We start from the raw sequence: 19,137 nt of genomic DNA, 5'->3' as shown, positions 1-19,137 counted from the left end.
GTGCCTACTCAGTCAGTAATTGAGCTAAAATAATGAAACACTCATGTACAGTATACATGTATATAAAGATGATTCTACAGAAATTGTAGATTTTGAAGAGCCAACATTTTTTTACCAAAACGTATATAGTTAACTCATACCATTATCAATCAACATAAATGCAAGCTTAATGTATTTTATTGCAAGTGCTTCCTTTTTTGTCACTGGTGTTATCTATATTTTAGATGACAATTCAGGCTTTCCTGAATCTAATTTCACAATTAAATGTTCATATATAATCAGACAGAAAAGGTTAATACTAATATTAAGACATTTTTTGATTAGTAATTTACTTTAAACCAATATGTGAAAAGTTATATTTTTCGATATTTTTATATTTCTGCCACTTGGTTTTTCTTGTAAAATCAGAAATAATTGAGGTTGAGTCATCAAAATGTGATTATCATATTCTTAAAATGCATACTAATGAATGCAGCAGCAGTTGGGTAGATACAAATAAACATTCTATGAAAATGGGAAACTCTGATGCCAGAACACCAACACCTGTGACACAATGTGAAACGAATGACATAGGATTATTCCATACAAATTTGACTTATTTAGTCATATTTATGTTTTATTACAAATAATTTTATAGCGTGTTGATTTCATATGAACAATAAAATGGAAGTTACTGGTCAAAGATTAAGACCAAAAGATGAACCCTATTGACTAAAATGTATTTCCTAACACAACATTGTCGTACAAACATAAAACATGTCTATTGGAACTATAGAAACACAACATTGAATGTAAACTAAGACTAAGTTTTCCCAAAAGCATTGATACAAACATTTTATATGCAGTAAAACATGTTCATTGAATAGGCCTATTTCCTGTACTAACTTTTCCCGTACTAATAAATTCCCATACTAGCTTCACTTTTACTTGAGATGTGTTTGTCTTTAGAAAGGTTTGTCCATATGTTTGTCTTTAGAAAGGTTTGTCCATATGTTTGTCTTTGGAAAGGTTTGTCCATATGTTTGTCTTTAGAAAGGTTTGTCCATATGTTTGTCTTTGGAAAGGTTTGTCCATATGTTTGTCTTTAGAAAGGTTTGTCCATATGTTTGTCTTTAGAAAGGTTTGTCCATATGTTTGTCTTTGCAATGTTATTGTGTCACATCCATCTGTTATCTCCAAGTCTCCATTGCTTTCTAGCCTCTGAAGGCTTCTTCTCTGGTAGCCAGTTCGCATCTGCCACTTTCACACGTTCAAGTGCTCCTCTTAGTAAATCAAATCAAATCAAATTATATTGGTCACATACACATGGTTAGCAGATGTTAATGCGAGTGAAGCGAAATGCTTGTGCTTCGAGTTCCAACAGTGCAGTAATATTTAACAAATTATCTAACAATTCCTAATACACACAAATCTAACAAGTAATCTAACAAAGTACTTCCAGATACTGTGGTCAATCTGAGCTGATCTTTTGTTCAGTGGCAGCGGCTTTGGCATCAGATGCACAATCTGGTCATCCGCATACCAGTTGATATCATCTCTTGGCCTTGGCCAGAAGAACTAGTTGACTCCATTTATATGCATGCACTTAACTTATGGTCTCCGCGCTTCAGTTTGTCTGTAAAACATAAAGATGTAATCTTTCAAAGATGATTCAAATATGAAATCCTACTCTATTTCTGTCATGCCTATCCTCAAAACTATGTAGCTTGTTAAAACATAAATGATTGTGCCATTTGGCAAACATTTTGTAAGCCTAAATAAGTCAATAAAAATCCTCATCAATCGACACACAATATCCAGTAATGACAAAGTGAAAACAGGTTTAGAAAAAGATGTACATTTAGTAAACATAAAAATACCTTCTTTACATAAGTATTCAGACTTGAAATTGAGCCCTGGTGCATCTTGTTTCCATTGATCATCCTTGAGATGTTTCTACAACTTGATTGGAGTCCACCTGTGGTAAATTCAATTGATTAGACAGGATTGGGAAAGGCACACACCTGTCCTATATAAAGGTCCCACAGTTGACAGTGTATGTCAGAGCAAAAACCAAGCCATGAGGTCAAAGGAATTGTGATTGTGTCGAGGCACAGATCTGGGGAAGGGTACCAAAAAATGTCTGCAGCATTGAAGTTCCCCAAGAACACAGTGGCCTCTGAGCAATCAGGGGAGGGAAGGGCCTTGGTCAGAGAGGTGACCAAGAACCCGATGGTCACTGACAGAGCTCCAGAGAGTTACTCTGTGGAGACTGGAGAACCTTCCAGAAAGAGAACCATCTCTGCTGCACTCCACCAATCAGGTCTTTATGGTAGAGTGGCCAGATGGAAGCCAATCCTCAGTAAAAAAAATAAAAAAAAAGGCACATGACAGCACGCTTGGAGTTGACCAAAAGGCACCTAAAGACTCTCAGATTTAACTCTTTGGCCTGAATGCCAAGCGTCACGCTTGGAGGAAACCAGGCACCGCTCAACACCTGGCCAATACCATCCCTAAGGTGAAGCATGTTGGTGGCAGCATCATGCTGTGAGGTTATTTTTCAGCGGCAGGGACTGAGAGACTAGTCAGGATCGAGGGGAAAGATGAACAGGGCTAAGTACAGAGAGATTCTTGATGAAAACCTGCTCCAGAGCTCTCAGGACCTCAAACTGGGGTGACATTTCACCTTCCAACAGGACAACGACCCTAAGCACAGCCAAGACAACGCTGGAGTGGCTTCGGTACAAATTGATCATTTACTGATGAATGTTACGTTTGGAATTTGTTAAAAATGTACAGACAAAATAATGAAAGGGCTGCCTGGTAGCCTCAGTAAATAGACAGATTTGTAGTTGAACAAGTCATTGTTTTTTTTGTTTTAATTGATATTTGACTTTAACTTGTGACTGGACTCGACTTTACTTGCTCTTAGAATACACGACTTAGTCTTTACTCGAGTCTCGACCCGTTCTATTTAGGACTGGACTTGAACCTTGTGACTCAAATAATAGTGACTTGGTACCACCTCTGCGGACCACTCCCCTTTTGAGTGTGAGTCGTCCTTCTTCTACCTTACTTCAAATCAAGGCAGTTCGCCTTTCAATCACTTCCATTCAAGTGGGAAATACGAGAATAGTATTAGTAAGGCAGTTTTCAAGAGTCGACTTTTGAACCAGATTGATGCAAATGTAAGTGCACGCTCTTTTAAAGCGCTTTAACTTTACGCAAAATGCTTTCCGAGGTGTTCAGTTGAAATTATCAGAGTTTAACTATTTTTATACAGTCGAAATACTTAGGTTACGTTAAATGATTTTCATTAATTCTGCTGGAATCCCCTGTCCTCTATCCTTTACTAGGAGAACCTCGTTGGGATTGAAAAGAGAGCGTTTAGTGCGTAATACCCTTTTAATGAAAATGTAACATCTTCGTTTTAGTTGACTCCGTAACCATGGCTATTGGAAGTGTGTGGGAGGTCGTGTAGACATGTTAGATTAAACAGTTTCTTGAAAGTGACGGGGGACTATTGTCTCAATTGTTATACAGTCTTTATGCTTCGTGCAAGCGACCTGGGGAGATGGACACTTGATATGCGCGGAATCAATCGTTTCCTGATTAAAGTCTACATCCGTGTTTCGTTGAAATGTTTAGGCTTTGTCTTTTGTCATGTATACTTTATCATTTGGCTTTATAAATATTACTGAGGTTCTAGTATTTTACTCATGAATACCCTATTCAGTCTCGGGTAATAAATTATGCCTCTTCCCACGCGTCATGAGTTTTATGATAACAAAGTTTATTCCATGTTGTATATTAAGAATTCCCTAATTATAATTATCGTGCTAGCGTTTCCACAAAACCTAACGTGCCTTGCATACTATAGACATGAGATTTAAAATGAATTCTATTATAATCTTTTCGCACATGCCTCATACGCTAAAAGTGTATTGCCTTTGGATTCAAGCAGTTTCGGGACAATAAACGCATTGTTGTCAATAAGCCTTCAGCACACAGTTGCATCAGCCAATTAAAGCCCTGCTTTTTTTCTCTCTGTCAATCATTGCCCGAACTGAGATTGCAGTCTTAATGACGTGGAAGTTTCACAAACAAGCTCGACAATCACAGGAAGCTCCCTAGACTGTATAGCAAGAAGTATGTGTCATACTAATACGACTGGTGCCACGTTCAAACACCTGGGAATTCGGAAATCAACGACTTCAGTGCTTCAAAACAACTGGGCAATTCCAACTCTGGAACTCAGGCCTCTTTCTAGAGCTCTGACCTGAAGATCACTGACCTCATGATTTGACCTAATATTTTTCATTAGTTCCCAGTTATTTTGAACACAGCATTTGAACTCTGAAAAAAAGAGGTCAAATCATGACGTCAGTGATCTTCAGGCCGGGAAGTCAGCGCTCTAGAAAGAGGACGAGTTCTCGACTTAGAATTCCAAGTTGGATGACCATGCAAAATTATTTTTCCCAGTAAAAGCTTGACTTCCCAGTTGTCTTGAACGCAGCAATAGTGTATGGATCAAGGTCATGTCACCAGGATCATGTCATTCCACCAACTGGCCTCTATCTGAGGGAACCAAATCGTCTGACTTGGCTTCAAGGACATGGTCAACCAAGTTAACATTTGGTTGGTAGAAAATCAGTGGACAGACTGAATCCGGCCTAAATGGCCACATGTACTCCTGAATCTCTACCAGTACAGCCAGTAGAGGACTGGTCACCCCTTGGAGCCTGGTTCCTCTAGGTTTCTTCCTAGGTTCCTGCTTTCTAGGGAGTTTTTCCCAGCCACTGCCTCTGCATTGCTTGCTCATTGGGGTTTTAGGCTGTCTGTTTGTGAAGTTGATTGATTGAAATTTGACTGAATTCAGAGCTATCTCTATTGACACTCAAGTGTATCACTTTGATCAACCTTTTTCAGTACATGGATTACCAGTAAGACAATACCAGAGAATGTTCAATTTCATCTTTATTTGTAGTGCAATTAATAACTTTCTTTATATTTGCCACTGCACGTTGGATAGTTTGGGATATTCGGTCACTGAACAACAATCAAGCCTCATTTCCTTGCATTACAATCCATTCAGAAAGTATTCAGACCCCTTGACTTTTTTCACATTTTGTTACGTTACAGCCTTATTCTAAAATGGATTCAATTGTTGTTGTTTTCTCATCAATCTACCCATAAGGACAAAGGAAAAACAATTTTTTAGGAAGGTTTTGTGAATGTATAAAAAATACAAAATTGATATCACATTTACATAAGTATTCAGCCCCTTTACTCAGTACTTTGTTTGAACATCTTTGGCAGCGATTACAGCCTTGTCTTAGGTATGAAGCTACAAGCTTGGCACACCTGTATTTGGGGAGTTTCTCCCATTCTTCTCTGCAGATCCTCTCAAGCTCTGTCATGTTGGATGGAGAGTGTTGCTGCACAGCTATTTTCAGGTCTCTCCAGTCTGGGCTCTGGCTGGGCCACTCAAGGACATTCAGAGACTGAATCAAAAGCCACTCTTGCATTGTCTTGGCTGTGTGCTTAAGGTTGTTGTCCTGTTGGAAGGTGAACCTTCTCCCCAGTCTGAGGTCCTGAGCGCTCTGGAGCAGGATTTCATCAAGGATCTCTCTGTACTTTGCACTGTTCATCTTTGCCTCGATCCTGACTAGTCTCCCAGTCCCTGCCACTGAAAAACATCCCCACAGCATGATGCTGCTACCACCATGCTTCACCATAGTGATGGTGCCAGGTTTCCTCCAGGTGTGATTCTTGGCATTCAGGCCAAAGAATTCAATCTTGGTTTCATCAGACCATAGAATCTTGTTTCTCATGGTCTGAGAGTCCTTTAGGTGCCTTTTGGCAAAATCCAAGTGGGCTGTCGTGTTTTTTTTACTGAGGATTGGCTTTCTGTATGGCACAGCTGTCAACATCCTGATCCTCAAATTAAACTGGTATACTTTCCTATTCATGCTATTTTTATTCCTCTGCCAGGTTTGATCCTTTATATAGGGCAGACAGACCATTGTTTTGTTTTTTTGCAGTTTTAATTTAGTGTCTTATTGCAGGCAGGATGCATGTTTTGTTATATTTTTATTCTGTACAAGCTTCCTCCTTTTCACACTGTCATGGGGTGGCAGGGTAGCCTAGTGGTTAGAGTGTTGGACTAGTAACTGGAAGGTTGCAAGTTCAAACCCCCGAGCTGACAAGGTACAAATCTGTCGTTCTGCCCCTGAACAGGCAGTTAACCCACTAGGCTGTCATTGAAAATAAGAATTTGTTCTTAACTGCCTTGCCTGGTTAAATAAAGGTAAAAATAACACATTTAGGTTGGTATTGTGGAGTAACTGAAATGTTGTTGATCCATTATCTGTCTTCTTCATTCACAGCTGTTAAACTCTGTAACTGTTTTAAAGTCACCATTAACCTCCTTCCACTCTGGTAACTGAGATAGGAAGGATGCCTGTATCTTTGTAGTGACTGTGTATTGATACACCATCCAAAGTGTAATTAACAACTTCACCATACTCAAAGGGATATTAAATGTTTGCTTTTTTTTATTTTGACACATCTACAAATAGGTGCCCTTTGTGAGGCATTGAAAAACCTCCCTGTTTGTGGTTGAATCTGTGTTTGAATTTCACCACTTGACTGAGGGACCGTACAGCGTATGACAGGGGTACAGAGATGAGGCTGTCATTCAAAAATCATGTTAAACACTATTATTGCACACAGTGAGTCCATGTAACTTATTAAGCACATTTCTGCTCCTGAACGTATTTATACTTGTCATAACAAAGGGGTTGAATACTTATTGACTGAAGACATTTCAGCTTTTCATTTTTAATTAATTTGTAAAATGTCTAAAAACATGATTCCACTTTGACATTATGGGGTATTGTGTGTAGGCCAGTGACACAAAATCTCAATTTAATCTATTATAAATTCAGGCTGTAACAACAGAATGTGGAAAAAGTCAAGGGGTGTAAATACTTTCTGAAGGCACTATCAATGCTTTAAACAAAACATAATGGATAACTCCTCTGTTTCTACAGTTGTTTGGAGGAACAAGGGACACTTGAATAAAGTCAGCCTGCATACATCAATATTCAATTCAGATATTCAAAATACAGTTGATGAATTTAAACATGATTACATGAACTCATAATAAGCTTTTGACCTTTTTCGACTGCTCTACTGAATGTATCTAATGTCCTTTCCTTGGCGCTGTTCACACAAGCCATGGACAGCTCTAGTGAAAGGATGTCAAGGAAGTTTTGTAGCTATTGAGTAATGCTGAGCTTATGTGGAGGCCTACATCTGGTCACCAGCGTTCTACATGTGCATGTAGGTTCCAATATTTATTTGAGATCACAACAGACAATTTGGAGTAGGAGCAAGATTAAATTGGCACAGAGTCAAATAGAATAATTTTATTAATTTGTATTGTAGTACTTGATAATTCATATTTCTGGAGGACATTAAGATATTATTCCAGACTCTTTAAGTCTGTATTTTGTTGGTAGTCTTTAAGATAGGCCTATAAAATAATAAGACTAATTGTTGTTGGACTGGCCTCTCCTCTCCTGTGTTCAGGCATTCCTCAACTTCTCCCTAAAGTAGCCAGCCCATTAGCTGCAGGCAAAACATTCACCTGATGAAGACCAGTGTGGGTTAGTGTCCCAAATGGCCCCCTACTCCTTACATAGTACATTACTAGAACCCTATGGGTCCTGGTCAAAAGTAGGGCACTATATAGGCTATAGGGTGCCATTCAGGACTTATACTGTGAGTTAGATGGTCACAGTGGGAATCCATTCTGGTTTGAACCCTGTTGAGGCTGTGCTGATGGGACATAACAGGAGGGAATGGCTCAAAGTAATGGGAAGAGTGGCCCTTTTAAGCATCATTGTTTCCTGAGCAAAGTCTGAGAATTTGGTTTGACCCCTGTGACTTTCATGGTTGAAGTGTTTTGTTAGAAGTCTAATCACTCAATGGTGGATGGATCCCATTAACTTTGTCTAAAATGAGATATTCTAATTGTGCTGAAAAGCAACAATTTAGTACTATTAAATGGAATCACTCTCTGTAGTGTAATGAGACCGTATAGAAGTGCTCTATTTGCATTCTGACTTTAAAACGAATTTTCATGCAGATGGACAATAAAGTATATTGTATCGTTGAAGAAGATGAACATAATTGTGTAATTCTGCAGGGCATTGTGAAAGTGGACTTTCCCTTGCGCCCCCCCCCCCCCCCACCCCCACCCCCCACCTATGAATACCACCTGACCCACATGCATGGAGGGCAAAGAAGAGATCAGTGACACAGACAGTGGCATCATTCTCCACTCTGGTAAGCATCAAGCCACCAAATACCTTTCAACTTGGATGACACTAACAGTTATTCACTATAATGGGATGCCTGTAGTGAGACATTAGTCAACATTCTTTCAAACTTGATATGCCATGGGTTGTGGCCTAGAAACCTATTTGTGTTCCAGTTATAACGAAGTAGTAAGCCAGCAAGCCACACTATTCAAAAGGGGTTTAGAATCCTGTTATTTATTATTTTGTGCTCCATTTCTAAGAAAATGCAGTTGCCACTACCAATCATTTCTATAAATCAGTAGCTGAGCTATTGCTGGTCACTTTCTTCACCACATGTAATTTAGTCACACGCTGTCTGCTTCCCACAATGGGAGATTATACATACAGACAGAATGCATTTTATTGTTGGCATGTTTTCTACTGTTTATTTTCTCCTGCATGGTTGCCGTTCCGGTGCATTTACTGTGTGACCTCTTCGTTTCCGTCACACCTCCGGTGGCTTGCTCTGCTGTCTGTCAGTACAGATCATCTCTGAAAGTATGTGACACACAAAATGCAACTGGCCTGGAGTCATTAGTAGCCCTGTAAATGAACTCAGAGTTGTGTCCCAAATGGCATTCTACTCACTATATAGTGCACTACTACTACTAGGGCTGTGGTCAAAAGTAGTGCACTATGTAGAGAGTAGGGTGCCATTTGGGATGCAACCAGTTGTCAGTGGTCACTGGCAGTGCTGGAGAGACGCCTAACTGTTCCAGTAGTAGAGCAATCACATTGTTAATCGCCTTGGTTTCACTCACAGGTTGATCCTATCACACTTTCATGACAGTTTCAGTATAGATCAATAAAACAGGGCAATTTCATGGTAGCAGAGTGAGACTTTTAAAATGTATGTCAAACATAAATCAATGATTGCAAAATTAAACAAACCATAAAATTCTATGCACAAAGAATACTTTTAAGTTTCCACTGAAAATGTAACAATGTATTTACATACAATTTTCAGTGGGAATTTAAAACTATACAAATCATTGGTTTTTGTTTGACGTACATTTTAAAGTGAAAAACCTGAGTCTGTGTCACTCTGTTACCGTGGAATTGCCCAACAGTACAAGTACAGACACTCATTATCTCTCAAAATAACCTTGTCTTGTCTACTGTAGGTGTCATCTTGGTTCATTATCTTGATCGTTGCTGCTCAGGAGTGGGCAGAAACAAGTCAGGATTGGAGCAACATTTTTGTTTGCATTTGTATTGCCACCTTTTCTCGATTTGGACACAGTTTATTCTCCCCAACCAGTTGGGTTATCTGTGGGATACAGCTGCAACCATATGAAATTGACAAGCAAGCATTACCAATTGTAAGCATGCCAAAAGATTGTGTCCAGCTATCTATAGCCTTGCTGTTTTCAACCCTGAGACCTTACAGTAGCCTCTTTGTCACTGTGTGTCCAAGGCCCTGATAGTCCTTTCACGATTATGAAGGACGTGATCACTCATACCCGGGCCGTCAAGCTCAAGCATCAGTCTCTGGAGGACCGGCTAGAGCTCTGCCTACTGGAGCTGAAGAAACTCTGCATCCGAGAGGCTGTGAGTACCCCTGGATATAGCACATACACTCTCCACTCCATCAGGGTTCAGATCGTTTTCACCATAATATCAGTGTGAATTTCCCCATAAGTGATACTGTGATAGGGCAGCAGGTAGTGTAGTGGTTAGAGTGTTGGGCCAGTAACCGAAAGGTTGCTAGATCAAATCCCCGAGCTGACAACGTAAAAATCTGTCATTCTGCCCCTGGTCACTGTTCCCTGGTAGGCTGTCATTGTAAATAAGAATTTGTTCTTAACTGACTGGCCTAGTTAAATAAAGGTTCAATACAAAAATGTCAACAGTTACACATTATTTAGATAGATGGTAGAATAGATGGAGGAGTGATGTGATTCAAGACCTGACAAAGGCAGAGAGGCTTTATAAACTAAAGTGATACCAGCTAGAACAGTGTGTGTGTTTTTTATATTATTTTGAGATGTTAATCAATAATTGCCTGGCAATCAAACTACTTAGCCAATAAAGGCTGCCTAGTCTGAGCTGAAAATATTATTTGGTTTGGCGCTCCTGACCAATGAGAACACTACTGTTCCCTTCTCTTTCAGTCAGGCTGATTTGTTGGGATGTGAGAGGCAGCCAATGGACCTTAAGTGTCCCTATAATCTAGTGTGGTATAATATCTCCCATATCTGTCTCAGAAACAAATTCAGCCCTAAGAATGTCACTGTGCCATCCGTCATCGTTACGAGCTATGGGGGAGCCAGTCCCCTGTTCAGCTGCTGTTGAGGGGTGTACCAAATGACACCCTATTCACTATATAGTGCACTACCTTTGACCAGAGACCTATGTCGGTAATAGGGTGCCGTTTGAGACACCGCCCAGGTCTGATCATTCTTTTCTGTTGACAATTGGGCGTGGCTCTCCTGTCGGGACTTGTCCTGTCGAGGTGTGCTGCCTAGATGGAGGCTCTGATAACTCCTCTTCCTGCTCTCAGGAACACGACAGCGGCTGAGATCATGAACAACACTATTGTCTGGGGGGGGATATACACCTTTTATGTAGATTAACTCAAAACAAACACAGGGGGTGTATTATGTCTGTTCCCAAATGAAATAAATAATATGCACTATCGCACGTTCAGGTTGAATATAGGTTTAGCTAGAGGGCAGGCCAGTTTGGTTGCATTCACTGGGCAGGTGAGGCCCTGAGAATTTGTTGTGAAAGAGTAGGATTCTATGGAAAGGCAGCATTGCGTAACTGACACTTGAGAATGATCTAAAGTGTCATTTGGGAAGCAAAGATTTTTGTACAATATTTCAAAATGAACTCAATGAGGGTTCATCAACCTGGTTGATTTGAGGGGAATGGGGTCATATTACCTCTGAAGTAATAGTGGTCCTCTCATAATTTTCTTATTTTCCAACTGAGTGGGCTCAAAGTATTGGGATAGTGACCATTTTTCTTGTTTTGGCTCTGTACTCCATATAATTTGAGTGTATTTTCATAGATATCTTGTGAACCATTTAGAAATTACAGCACGGATTACATCAAGCTTGTTTGTTTTGGTTGTGTTTCAGATAATATTGTGCCCAATAGAAATGAATGGTAAATAATGTATTGTCATTTTGGAGTCACGTTTATGTAAAGAAGAATAGAATATGTTTCTAAACACGTCTACATTAATATGGATGCTACCATGGTTACGGATAGTCCTGAATAAATTGTGAATAATAATGAGTGAGAAAGTTACATGCGCTCTAATATCATACTCCCAAGACCTCTCACCATTACAATAACAGGGGAGGTTAGCATTTTCGGGTTATGATATTTGTGCGTCCAACCTTCTCACTCATCATTATTAATGATTCATTCAGGATGATCCGTAATCATGGTAGCATCCACATGAATGTAGAAGTCTTTAGAAACATTCTTAATTACAATAAAAGTGACTGCAAAATGACCCAATACATTATTTACCATTTAATTTATTTTGGGCACAAAATAATCTGAAACACAACCAAAACAAACAGCAAATGCATCCAACAAGTTTGTAGAGTCACAAGCTTGACATAATTATTTTGTGCTAGGAATATGTGACCAAATTCTACACTTTTGACTACTTTAATAAACACAAGTGAATTTGTCCCAATACTTTTGGTCTGCTAAAATGGGGGGACTAGGTACATAAAGTGCTGTAATTTCTAAACAGTTTACTTGATATGGATGACAATTTTTAAAGCTGACAGTCTGCACTTTAATAACCTCACTGAATTTAAAATGATACAATGCCTAAGTGCAGGAATCCAGAGCCAAAACAACAAAACGTGTCACTGTCCCAATACCGTTGGAGTACACTGTATATTAACATACAGCACATGATTTGTTGTGTTGCATTAAAATAATATGATTCAACACATTTTACTTAAATCTGGTGCCTTCTTTCCATGTCATATAGGAGCTAACTGGTCGGCTGTCTGCAGATTACCCAGTGTTGTCTGGGGAGAAGCCGCCTCAAATTCTCCAACGCATCGGAGCGGCCTTCAAACAAGACGAGCAGAGCATCCCACAGGGAGCAGTGGTAAAGAGCCTGACAGGGGTTGGACATGGACACTATTGTCATTTACACTGACTCTCCCTTTAACAGTGGTTGTAAAGCCCCACACACAGGTGTACTTAATACTGAAGGCCACTCCTGTGGTTCCCCTTAGGGAAAAATTATATTTCTCAATTCAACCCATCGCCCTACCTTCCTTGACACCAATCGTCATTAGTCAGGCTTCTGCCATTGTAAGAGCCAGGAAGAGATATTTGATGTTCAACCACTCACTTCTGCCCAACGTCCTTTTTTTTGCTTCTTGTAGGACTCAGAGCTGAACTCTGTGGAAGCTGAGTTATCTCTTCAGCTGCAGATATACAAAGCGGCCCGAAGACTGTGCCATGAGGAACACCTCAGCAAGGCGCAGAAGACAAGCCAGTTACAGCAGTGCAAGCGTGAGGAGAAGAAAGTCAAACAACTGCAGACAGCATTTCAGCTGCACCTACAGCACGGGCGGTCTTCACCACGGCCAGGCTGCATCAGCACACAGAGAGGTGAGTGACGATCTACTGGCCGACTAATAAAACAACATTAACATCTCTCCTCTCTGATCTGAGAGGTATGTAATTCCAGTGCCATTCCCGTGGATTAATACGGTTGTTTGCTTTGCTTTTGTTTCCAGATCAGGGCACTTCTGATGATAGCTCTCTGTCCGATTCGGCGCTGCTCGATGAAGGTTAGAGCGTTACTAAGCAAAAATGACTCTTGTGAAAGTTGTATAGATAAACATGCTCTGACAATAGCACCAGAGTACTGTCTTAACTTCATTATTTATATTTTTCTCCAGAAAAGCTGATCAGTCAATCATCTCAACCATCCTTGGAGGCCCCTCACCCAGGAGGACCAGCAGACCCTCCCCAGCCCCCCCCAGACCCCTCACACCTCCCTGGGCCTAGCCCCCACAAGCCAACCCATACTACTCCAACTCTGGAGGAGTTACAGTCCAGCTTCAACACCAACCTGGAATTGGAGGCCCCTCCCATCGAGCACTCCCCTTGGACTGAGTCCAGTCTGGACCAGCCTTACCAGAAAACCAAGAACAAGTCACACTCTTGTAGCAGCAAGTCAAGGTAAAGGCCAAGGGAGAACCCAGCGTGCCTCCTGTAATTTTATATCAACGCTACCCTTGAATTTATTGTACAGGAAAGCCCAAGAATAGCCATAATGGAAGCCTCACGGGTTGGTGAAACCTCTTATACACAAGCCATTATGTAGCCTCATGTAAGATTGCCTTGACTTTTTGAATTAATGCATTTGTAGTGCTCTAAGCTTCATAGTTGAACTCAAATACAGAGTATACCAAACATTAGGAACACCTCCCTAATATTGAGTTGCATTTCTTCGGGGCAGGGACTCTACAACGTGTCGAAAGTGTTCCACAGGGATGCTGGCCCATGTTGACGTCAATGCTTCCCATAGTTGTCGAGTTGGCTGGATGTCCTTTTGACAAACCGGTGCACCTGGCAGCTACTACCGTACCCCATTCAAATGCACTTAAATCTTTTGTCTTGTCCATTCACCCTCTGAATAGCGCACATACACAATCCATGTCTAAATTGTCTCGAGGCTTAAAAATCATTCTCTAACCTGTCTCCTCCCCTTCAACTACACTGGTTGAAGTGGATTTAACCAGTGACATCAATAAGGGATCAGAGCTTTCACCTGGTCAGTCTGTCATGGAAAAGTTGGTGTTCTTAATATTTTGTATCCTCAGTGTACACAAAATATTCTTTGGCAGCACTTCTCTGCAACTTAAACTCCATTTGATATTTTAAAAATGAGTTCCTTTTGATGTGGTTTTGCTAAAGTAGGCATTAAGGTGTACCTTGTTATTTTCGGGGAGGATATTACTCCCCAACATTCTGATTCAGTCACAACTTGTCTTTGAGTGGCAGCGCAAATGGACTGAGATAAGGGCACATGGAACAAGTTTAAGCATGGAAAGCACATGCACTCATTTGGCCCCTTCATGGCCTGTTTTCCATCTGAATGATAACATCTTCAGGGTTTAGTCATTAACCCACGTATCTCTACTTCCTGTCCATGTTACCTTTCTGCAATAGTCCAGCCGTGACCCCTGTGTTGCCTCCAGTGGAAGCCTGGTATGAAGACACTGCTCTGCCCCTGCAGTTCTCCCATCTCAGACTGTGCCCAATCCAGTCAAACAGCGCCCCCTCCACCCCAGAGATGCACCTTCGCCATCAGTTTTCTCTCAGGTCAGCACATTTTTTTACATTTTTTAAAAACATTTTGGTATTTTAGCAGACCCTCTTATAGAGCAACTTAGTCAGTTCGTTCAAATAAGGTAGGTAAGACAACCCCATATCACAGTCACACAGCACCACCATTGTATATTTCATCCACACTGTCCCCACACTGCTTAAATCTTGAAACTGTCTCACTTTATCTTACAAATTATTTTCATTTTGTACGGTTTTGGCCTAGTTTGTAATGCTTCTTTGTGATATTTTACAGGCTTCCCAACAGTGAGCCTCCGTTGAACCTGGATAAGGACCGGGGTCGTACCCGTGTTCCCAGGAGGCTACTTACGGAATACGTGGTAACGTCTCCAGGCGAGTCCCCCATCCAGAGGGGAGGCTACAGAAACCACATTTACCACTCCAGCTCTGAGACTGAGAACAGTAACTCTGAACACTCTGCCCCATCCTATACTAGCTCCCTGTGTCGTGAGATGCCCTGTGACCTGCCATGGCAGTGTCAGCCCACCTATAGGTACCAGTCCAGCCCCAACGACAATCATGGACCAATGGCCTACCCCCAGGCCCCGGCTTCTACCAAAATCACCAGCATCAGTCCACCCCCAGCTTCCACAGGGGTTACTATGACCACGGGATGGTCTACCCTTCAGAGATGGACATGGCCAGGCTGTATCACGGCCCTCCGCCCCCCTATCACTCCAGCCGATATGAGCACTGGTATGAGGAGGCCCCTGTGCACCCCCAGCGGGCTCTCACGTCCCTTTCCCCCCACGTCAGACTGTCCCGCGCCCCCTCACTCAGAGACTACCCCCACCACCCCTCCAGAGGCTTCCCCCGGCAGGTGGTAAACGAGGAGCTCAAGTCATGGCACCAGCGCAACCAGTTCAGACCTCACTCCCTCGACCGACAGACTGCGATCAGGGTGAGGAACGTACCTGGCCACGAGTCACCTCTCTCCCACCACCACAAGTACCCTGAACAGGTAAACAGCCACGACAGCACTTCACTCACTACATGATTACAATGTAGTTGCCCCATCTTAAATTATTGCCTTTGTGGAGTTACTGTCAGCACCACCGTAATAATGAATATCACTGGAGTATAAAAATGTTTATTTATCCTTATTTTACCACGTAAGTAGACAGAGAACACAATCATTTACAGCAACAACCTGGGGAATAGTTACAGGGAAGAATGAGCCAATTAGAAGCTGGGGATGATGGTCAGATTGGTAATTTAGCCAGGACACCAGGGTCCCTAATCTTTGATAAGTGCCATGGGCTCTTTACTGACAACAGAGAGTCAGGACATCCATTAAACATTTCATCCAAAAGATTGCACCCTACACAGGGCAAATCATTGCCCTGGGGCATTGGGATATTTAGACCAGAGGAAAGGGTGCCTCCTACTGGCCCTCCAACACCACTTCCAGCAGTATCTGGTCTCCCATCCAGGGACCAACCAGGACCAACCCTGCTTAGCTTCAGAAGCTTGTGCCATATCTAAATACAGTTACTTACAAGCCAACTTACTTTGTGTTCTACTGAACTGTGTGAGTTTGGCAATCACACCTGACACACAAACAAGTATTACACAAACAAGTATTACCTCCAGTATTACCTCCATGAACTAGTAAGCACACTGTGACAAAAGGAGTCATTGGACAAAACGCAACTGTTCAATGATCCTTCTTTCAGCTCGTTTTATGACTTCCAATGGTTGTTTTGAATTGTTCAGGAACCACTGTTCACACAATATCGTTTTATTCTGGTCCCATTGTCCAAGGGCAATATTCACGCTCACTAAATTGCATTGAGAGAGAGAAACCATAATAAATCAAATGTATTTACATAGCCCTTCGTACATCAGCTGATATCTCAAAGTGCTGTACCGAAACCCAACCTAAAACCCCAAACAGCAAGCAATGCAGTTGTAGAAGCATGATACACTTTGTGTTCATCCCAAATGGCACCCTATTCCCTACATAGTGCACTACTTTTGGCCAGAGCCCTATGGGCCCGGGTAAAAAAAAAATAGTGCACTATATAGGGAATAGAGAGCCATTTGGGACATACACGGTTTTCCAGTCCCACCCCATGGCCTCCTTACTGCTGTTTTGTCAGCCTCACAGATAACTCGCACACTGTGCGTCATAAAACGCTGCGAATGACCCTGAGTTTCGCTTCAGGACAAAGCCTATTTCGCTACATACTTTATCAATCTAAAATTAACCTCAAAATGCCTGATAAAGAACTGCCACTTATATTAACTACAATTATTTGTCATCTTTTGAGCTGATACCGTTTAAGAAGATCTATGGAGGCAATGTGATCTTGAGACATTGAAATGGTTATAATATGAGAGGCAATTGGTATCCTGAGATTTGCTCTCCAGAGGGCAAGGCATGGGAAAGGTCTTGCGTAAGTGTAAAACCCAGGTGCCACATTCCTGTATCGTTTTACTGTCTTTACTCTTCAGCTATGATTTATATCGCATGGTAATACAGCTGTAGTACAGTAGTGGATCTAATATTTCTCAGTAGCTTTTGGGTTGAATATTTCTCAGTAGTAGTGGTGACTATTCTATATTCGAGGGGAGGTTCTGATCACAGAAAGTAAATCACGCAATGTCACTGAGTCACAGTGTGGTTCACTGTAAAGAAAAACACCACACCCTTGTTGTGGATCAGCTGCTAAAAACATAATGGCTGAACTCAAATTAGGTTTGTTTTGGTTTGAACGTTTATGCCCTTCTCATTATGGAGCTCTAAATGGTGAAGTTATACCACACCGTGCTATGTACTGTACTTCCTTTAACTTCACATTTGTGTCTCCAACTTCCTTGTGTTGTGAGAACTGAGTAATATAGCAGCTGAGGGCATGGTCTCTGCTGTCACTCCTGGCCCAGAAGGGTGGCAGGGAACCACAAGCAGAAACATCATTGTGCTTGTAGGCACGGATCTACTTTGTTGCCTTCTTTCCATACTGTGACCTTCCAATAATGTTGTTGCTAGTGATATTTAAAAGTATAACTCTGTTAGTACTGACTTGGTAGACTTGACAAACCAGACATTGAAATAAATCTTCCCTGTTTTTGTTATTCTGCCTGCAGGCTCCCCAGAGACGGGTCCTCCAGAAGGCAGCGGATGGGACCCCGGAGCAGTGGTTTTGTGGGTGACGAGTCAGAGCTCATCAGTCAGGTGTAGGACTAGGGAGAGGGCCCCAAGTGCCACACCCTCTCTGGAACACTAACCTCTGCCCCCAGTCCACAAAGCCCTATTTATTCATTAATGTATTACACTAATGGACCTGGTGCAGATATGAGATGAGGGAGACCAGGCATAATATGAAAGAGGGCCTGAGGCTTTATACCATTGACCTCAACATGTTACCTGGGCAACAACAAAAGATCAACTGAAGGCAGGAAGTAACAGACCACAATGCTAAAATAGTGCCGCCCTTTTTACTGTGAAAGATCTACTGTTTTGAACATTAATTCATAGTTAGCATTATTTTGTACGGATCTGTTTAGTACTATGAAAAATGTTTCTAAACTATTTTTCTAAAAGAAAATGTTTCTCTGTAGAAGTTAATAAATAAAGATTTATACTGTTAATCCTGTCAGTGTCATTCTGTTATGAATGTAATTTTCTTCAGAATTGGGAATTCAATTCCAACAGGAATGTGGACCGGTCTTTTGTTTCATAGGATCAGAATAAGTACCAGTATTCTTTTTGTCATCAATTGACCATTCAGCATTGAAGATGCACTATCCTTTATCAATTTACTATTTACCTGGCAAACATTTAGAGCAAAAAGCTAATTGAATGGCAACTGAGTTCAACTGATGCCTTTATTTCTTACCTTTTGCCACCTGGTTATGGACGTTAATTACGCCATTGATAAACCATTTTATTATGCATATGAATACACTTTCTGTACATAGATACATGATACTTAAAAGTTGTACCATTTTACTATGGATGTCACATTGAACAATGCCACAAAACATATGTAATTCTCTCATATTCCACGTATCCGATGAATGATATTAATAGTTGTACTGATCTGTAATCAGGTTCTGTTTTTTTGTTTGTTTACATAAGAGTTTTAGCTGGCTGGCTAATGTGCACAGTTCCTGTAAAACTACATTTCATAAATGTAAGTATTTGTTTCAATAAATAAAGTTCGTATCTCTGAATCTCTTCTGAAATGTATCCATGTTATTTGTAGCCATCTCATGATTTAGAGGTTCCCGAGTTGTGCAGCGGCTTTTGGGTTTGGCCGGGATAGGCCGTCATTGTAAATACGAATTTGTTCTCAAAAAACTGACTTGCCTAGTTAAAGGTTATTTTTTTAAAGTGGCACTTTTGCGCAGTAAATCCAAATCCAAAACAACCGTTTTTACAGCTGCAAGTTGTTTTTTTCACTACATCGGAAGTTAGACACGGCGACAGCTAATAGTT

General features: G+C 41.1%; 1 protein-coding gene across 1 annotated transcript; it reads left to right on the top strand.

Annotated features, from left to right (window-relative positions):
• The first annotated feature begins 3,044 nt into the window (after positions 1-3,044).
• On the top strand, positions 3,045-18,872 carry LOC115141335 (innate immunity activator protein-like). Its single transcript, XM_029680095.2, is given in 12 exon segments — positions 3,045-3,167; positions 8,195-8,334; positions 9,766-9,899; positions 12,313-12,435; positions 12,719-12,947; positions 13,076-13,129; positions 13,241-13,523; positions 14,517-14,669; positions 14,929-15,227; positions 15,230-15,654; positions 17,784-17,837; positions 17,839-18,872. Coding segments are annotated over 11 exon segments (1,848 nt in total). The 5' UTR covers positions 3,045-3,167; positions 8,195-8,279; the 3' UTR covers positions 17,878-18,872.
• The last annotated feature ends 265 nt before the right edge of the window (positions 18,873-19,137 follow it).

The sequence above is a fragment of the Oncorhynchus nerka genome, linkage group LG2 (assembly GCF_034236695.1).
Source record: "Oncorhynchus nerka isolate Pitt River linkage group LG2, Oner_Uvic_2.0, whole genome shotgun sequence".
NCBI lineage: Eukaryota > Metazoa > Chordata > Actinopteri > Salmoniformes > Salmonidae > Oncorhynchus > Oncorhynchus nerka.
This window is presented reverse-complemented; position numbering and strand designations above follow the sequence as displayed.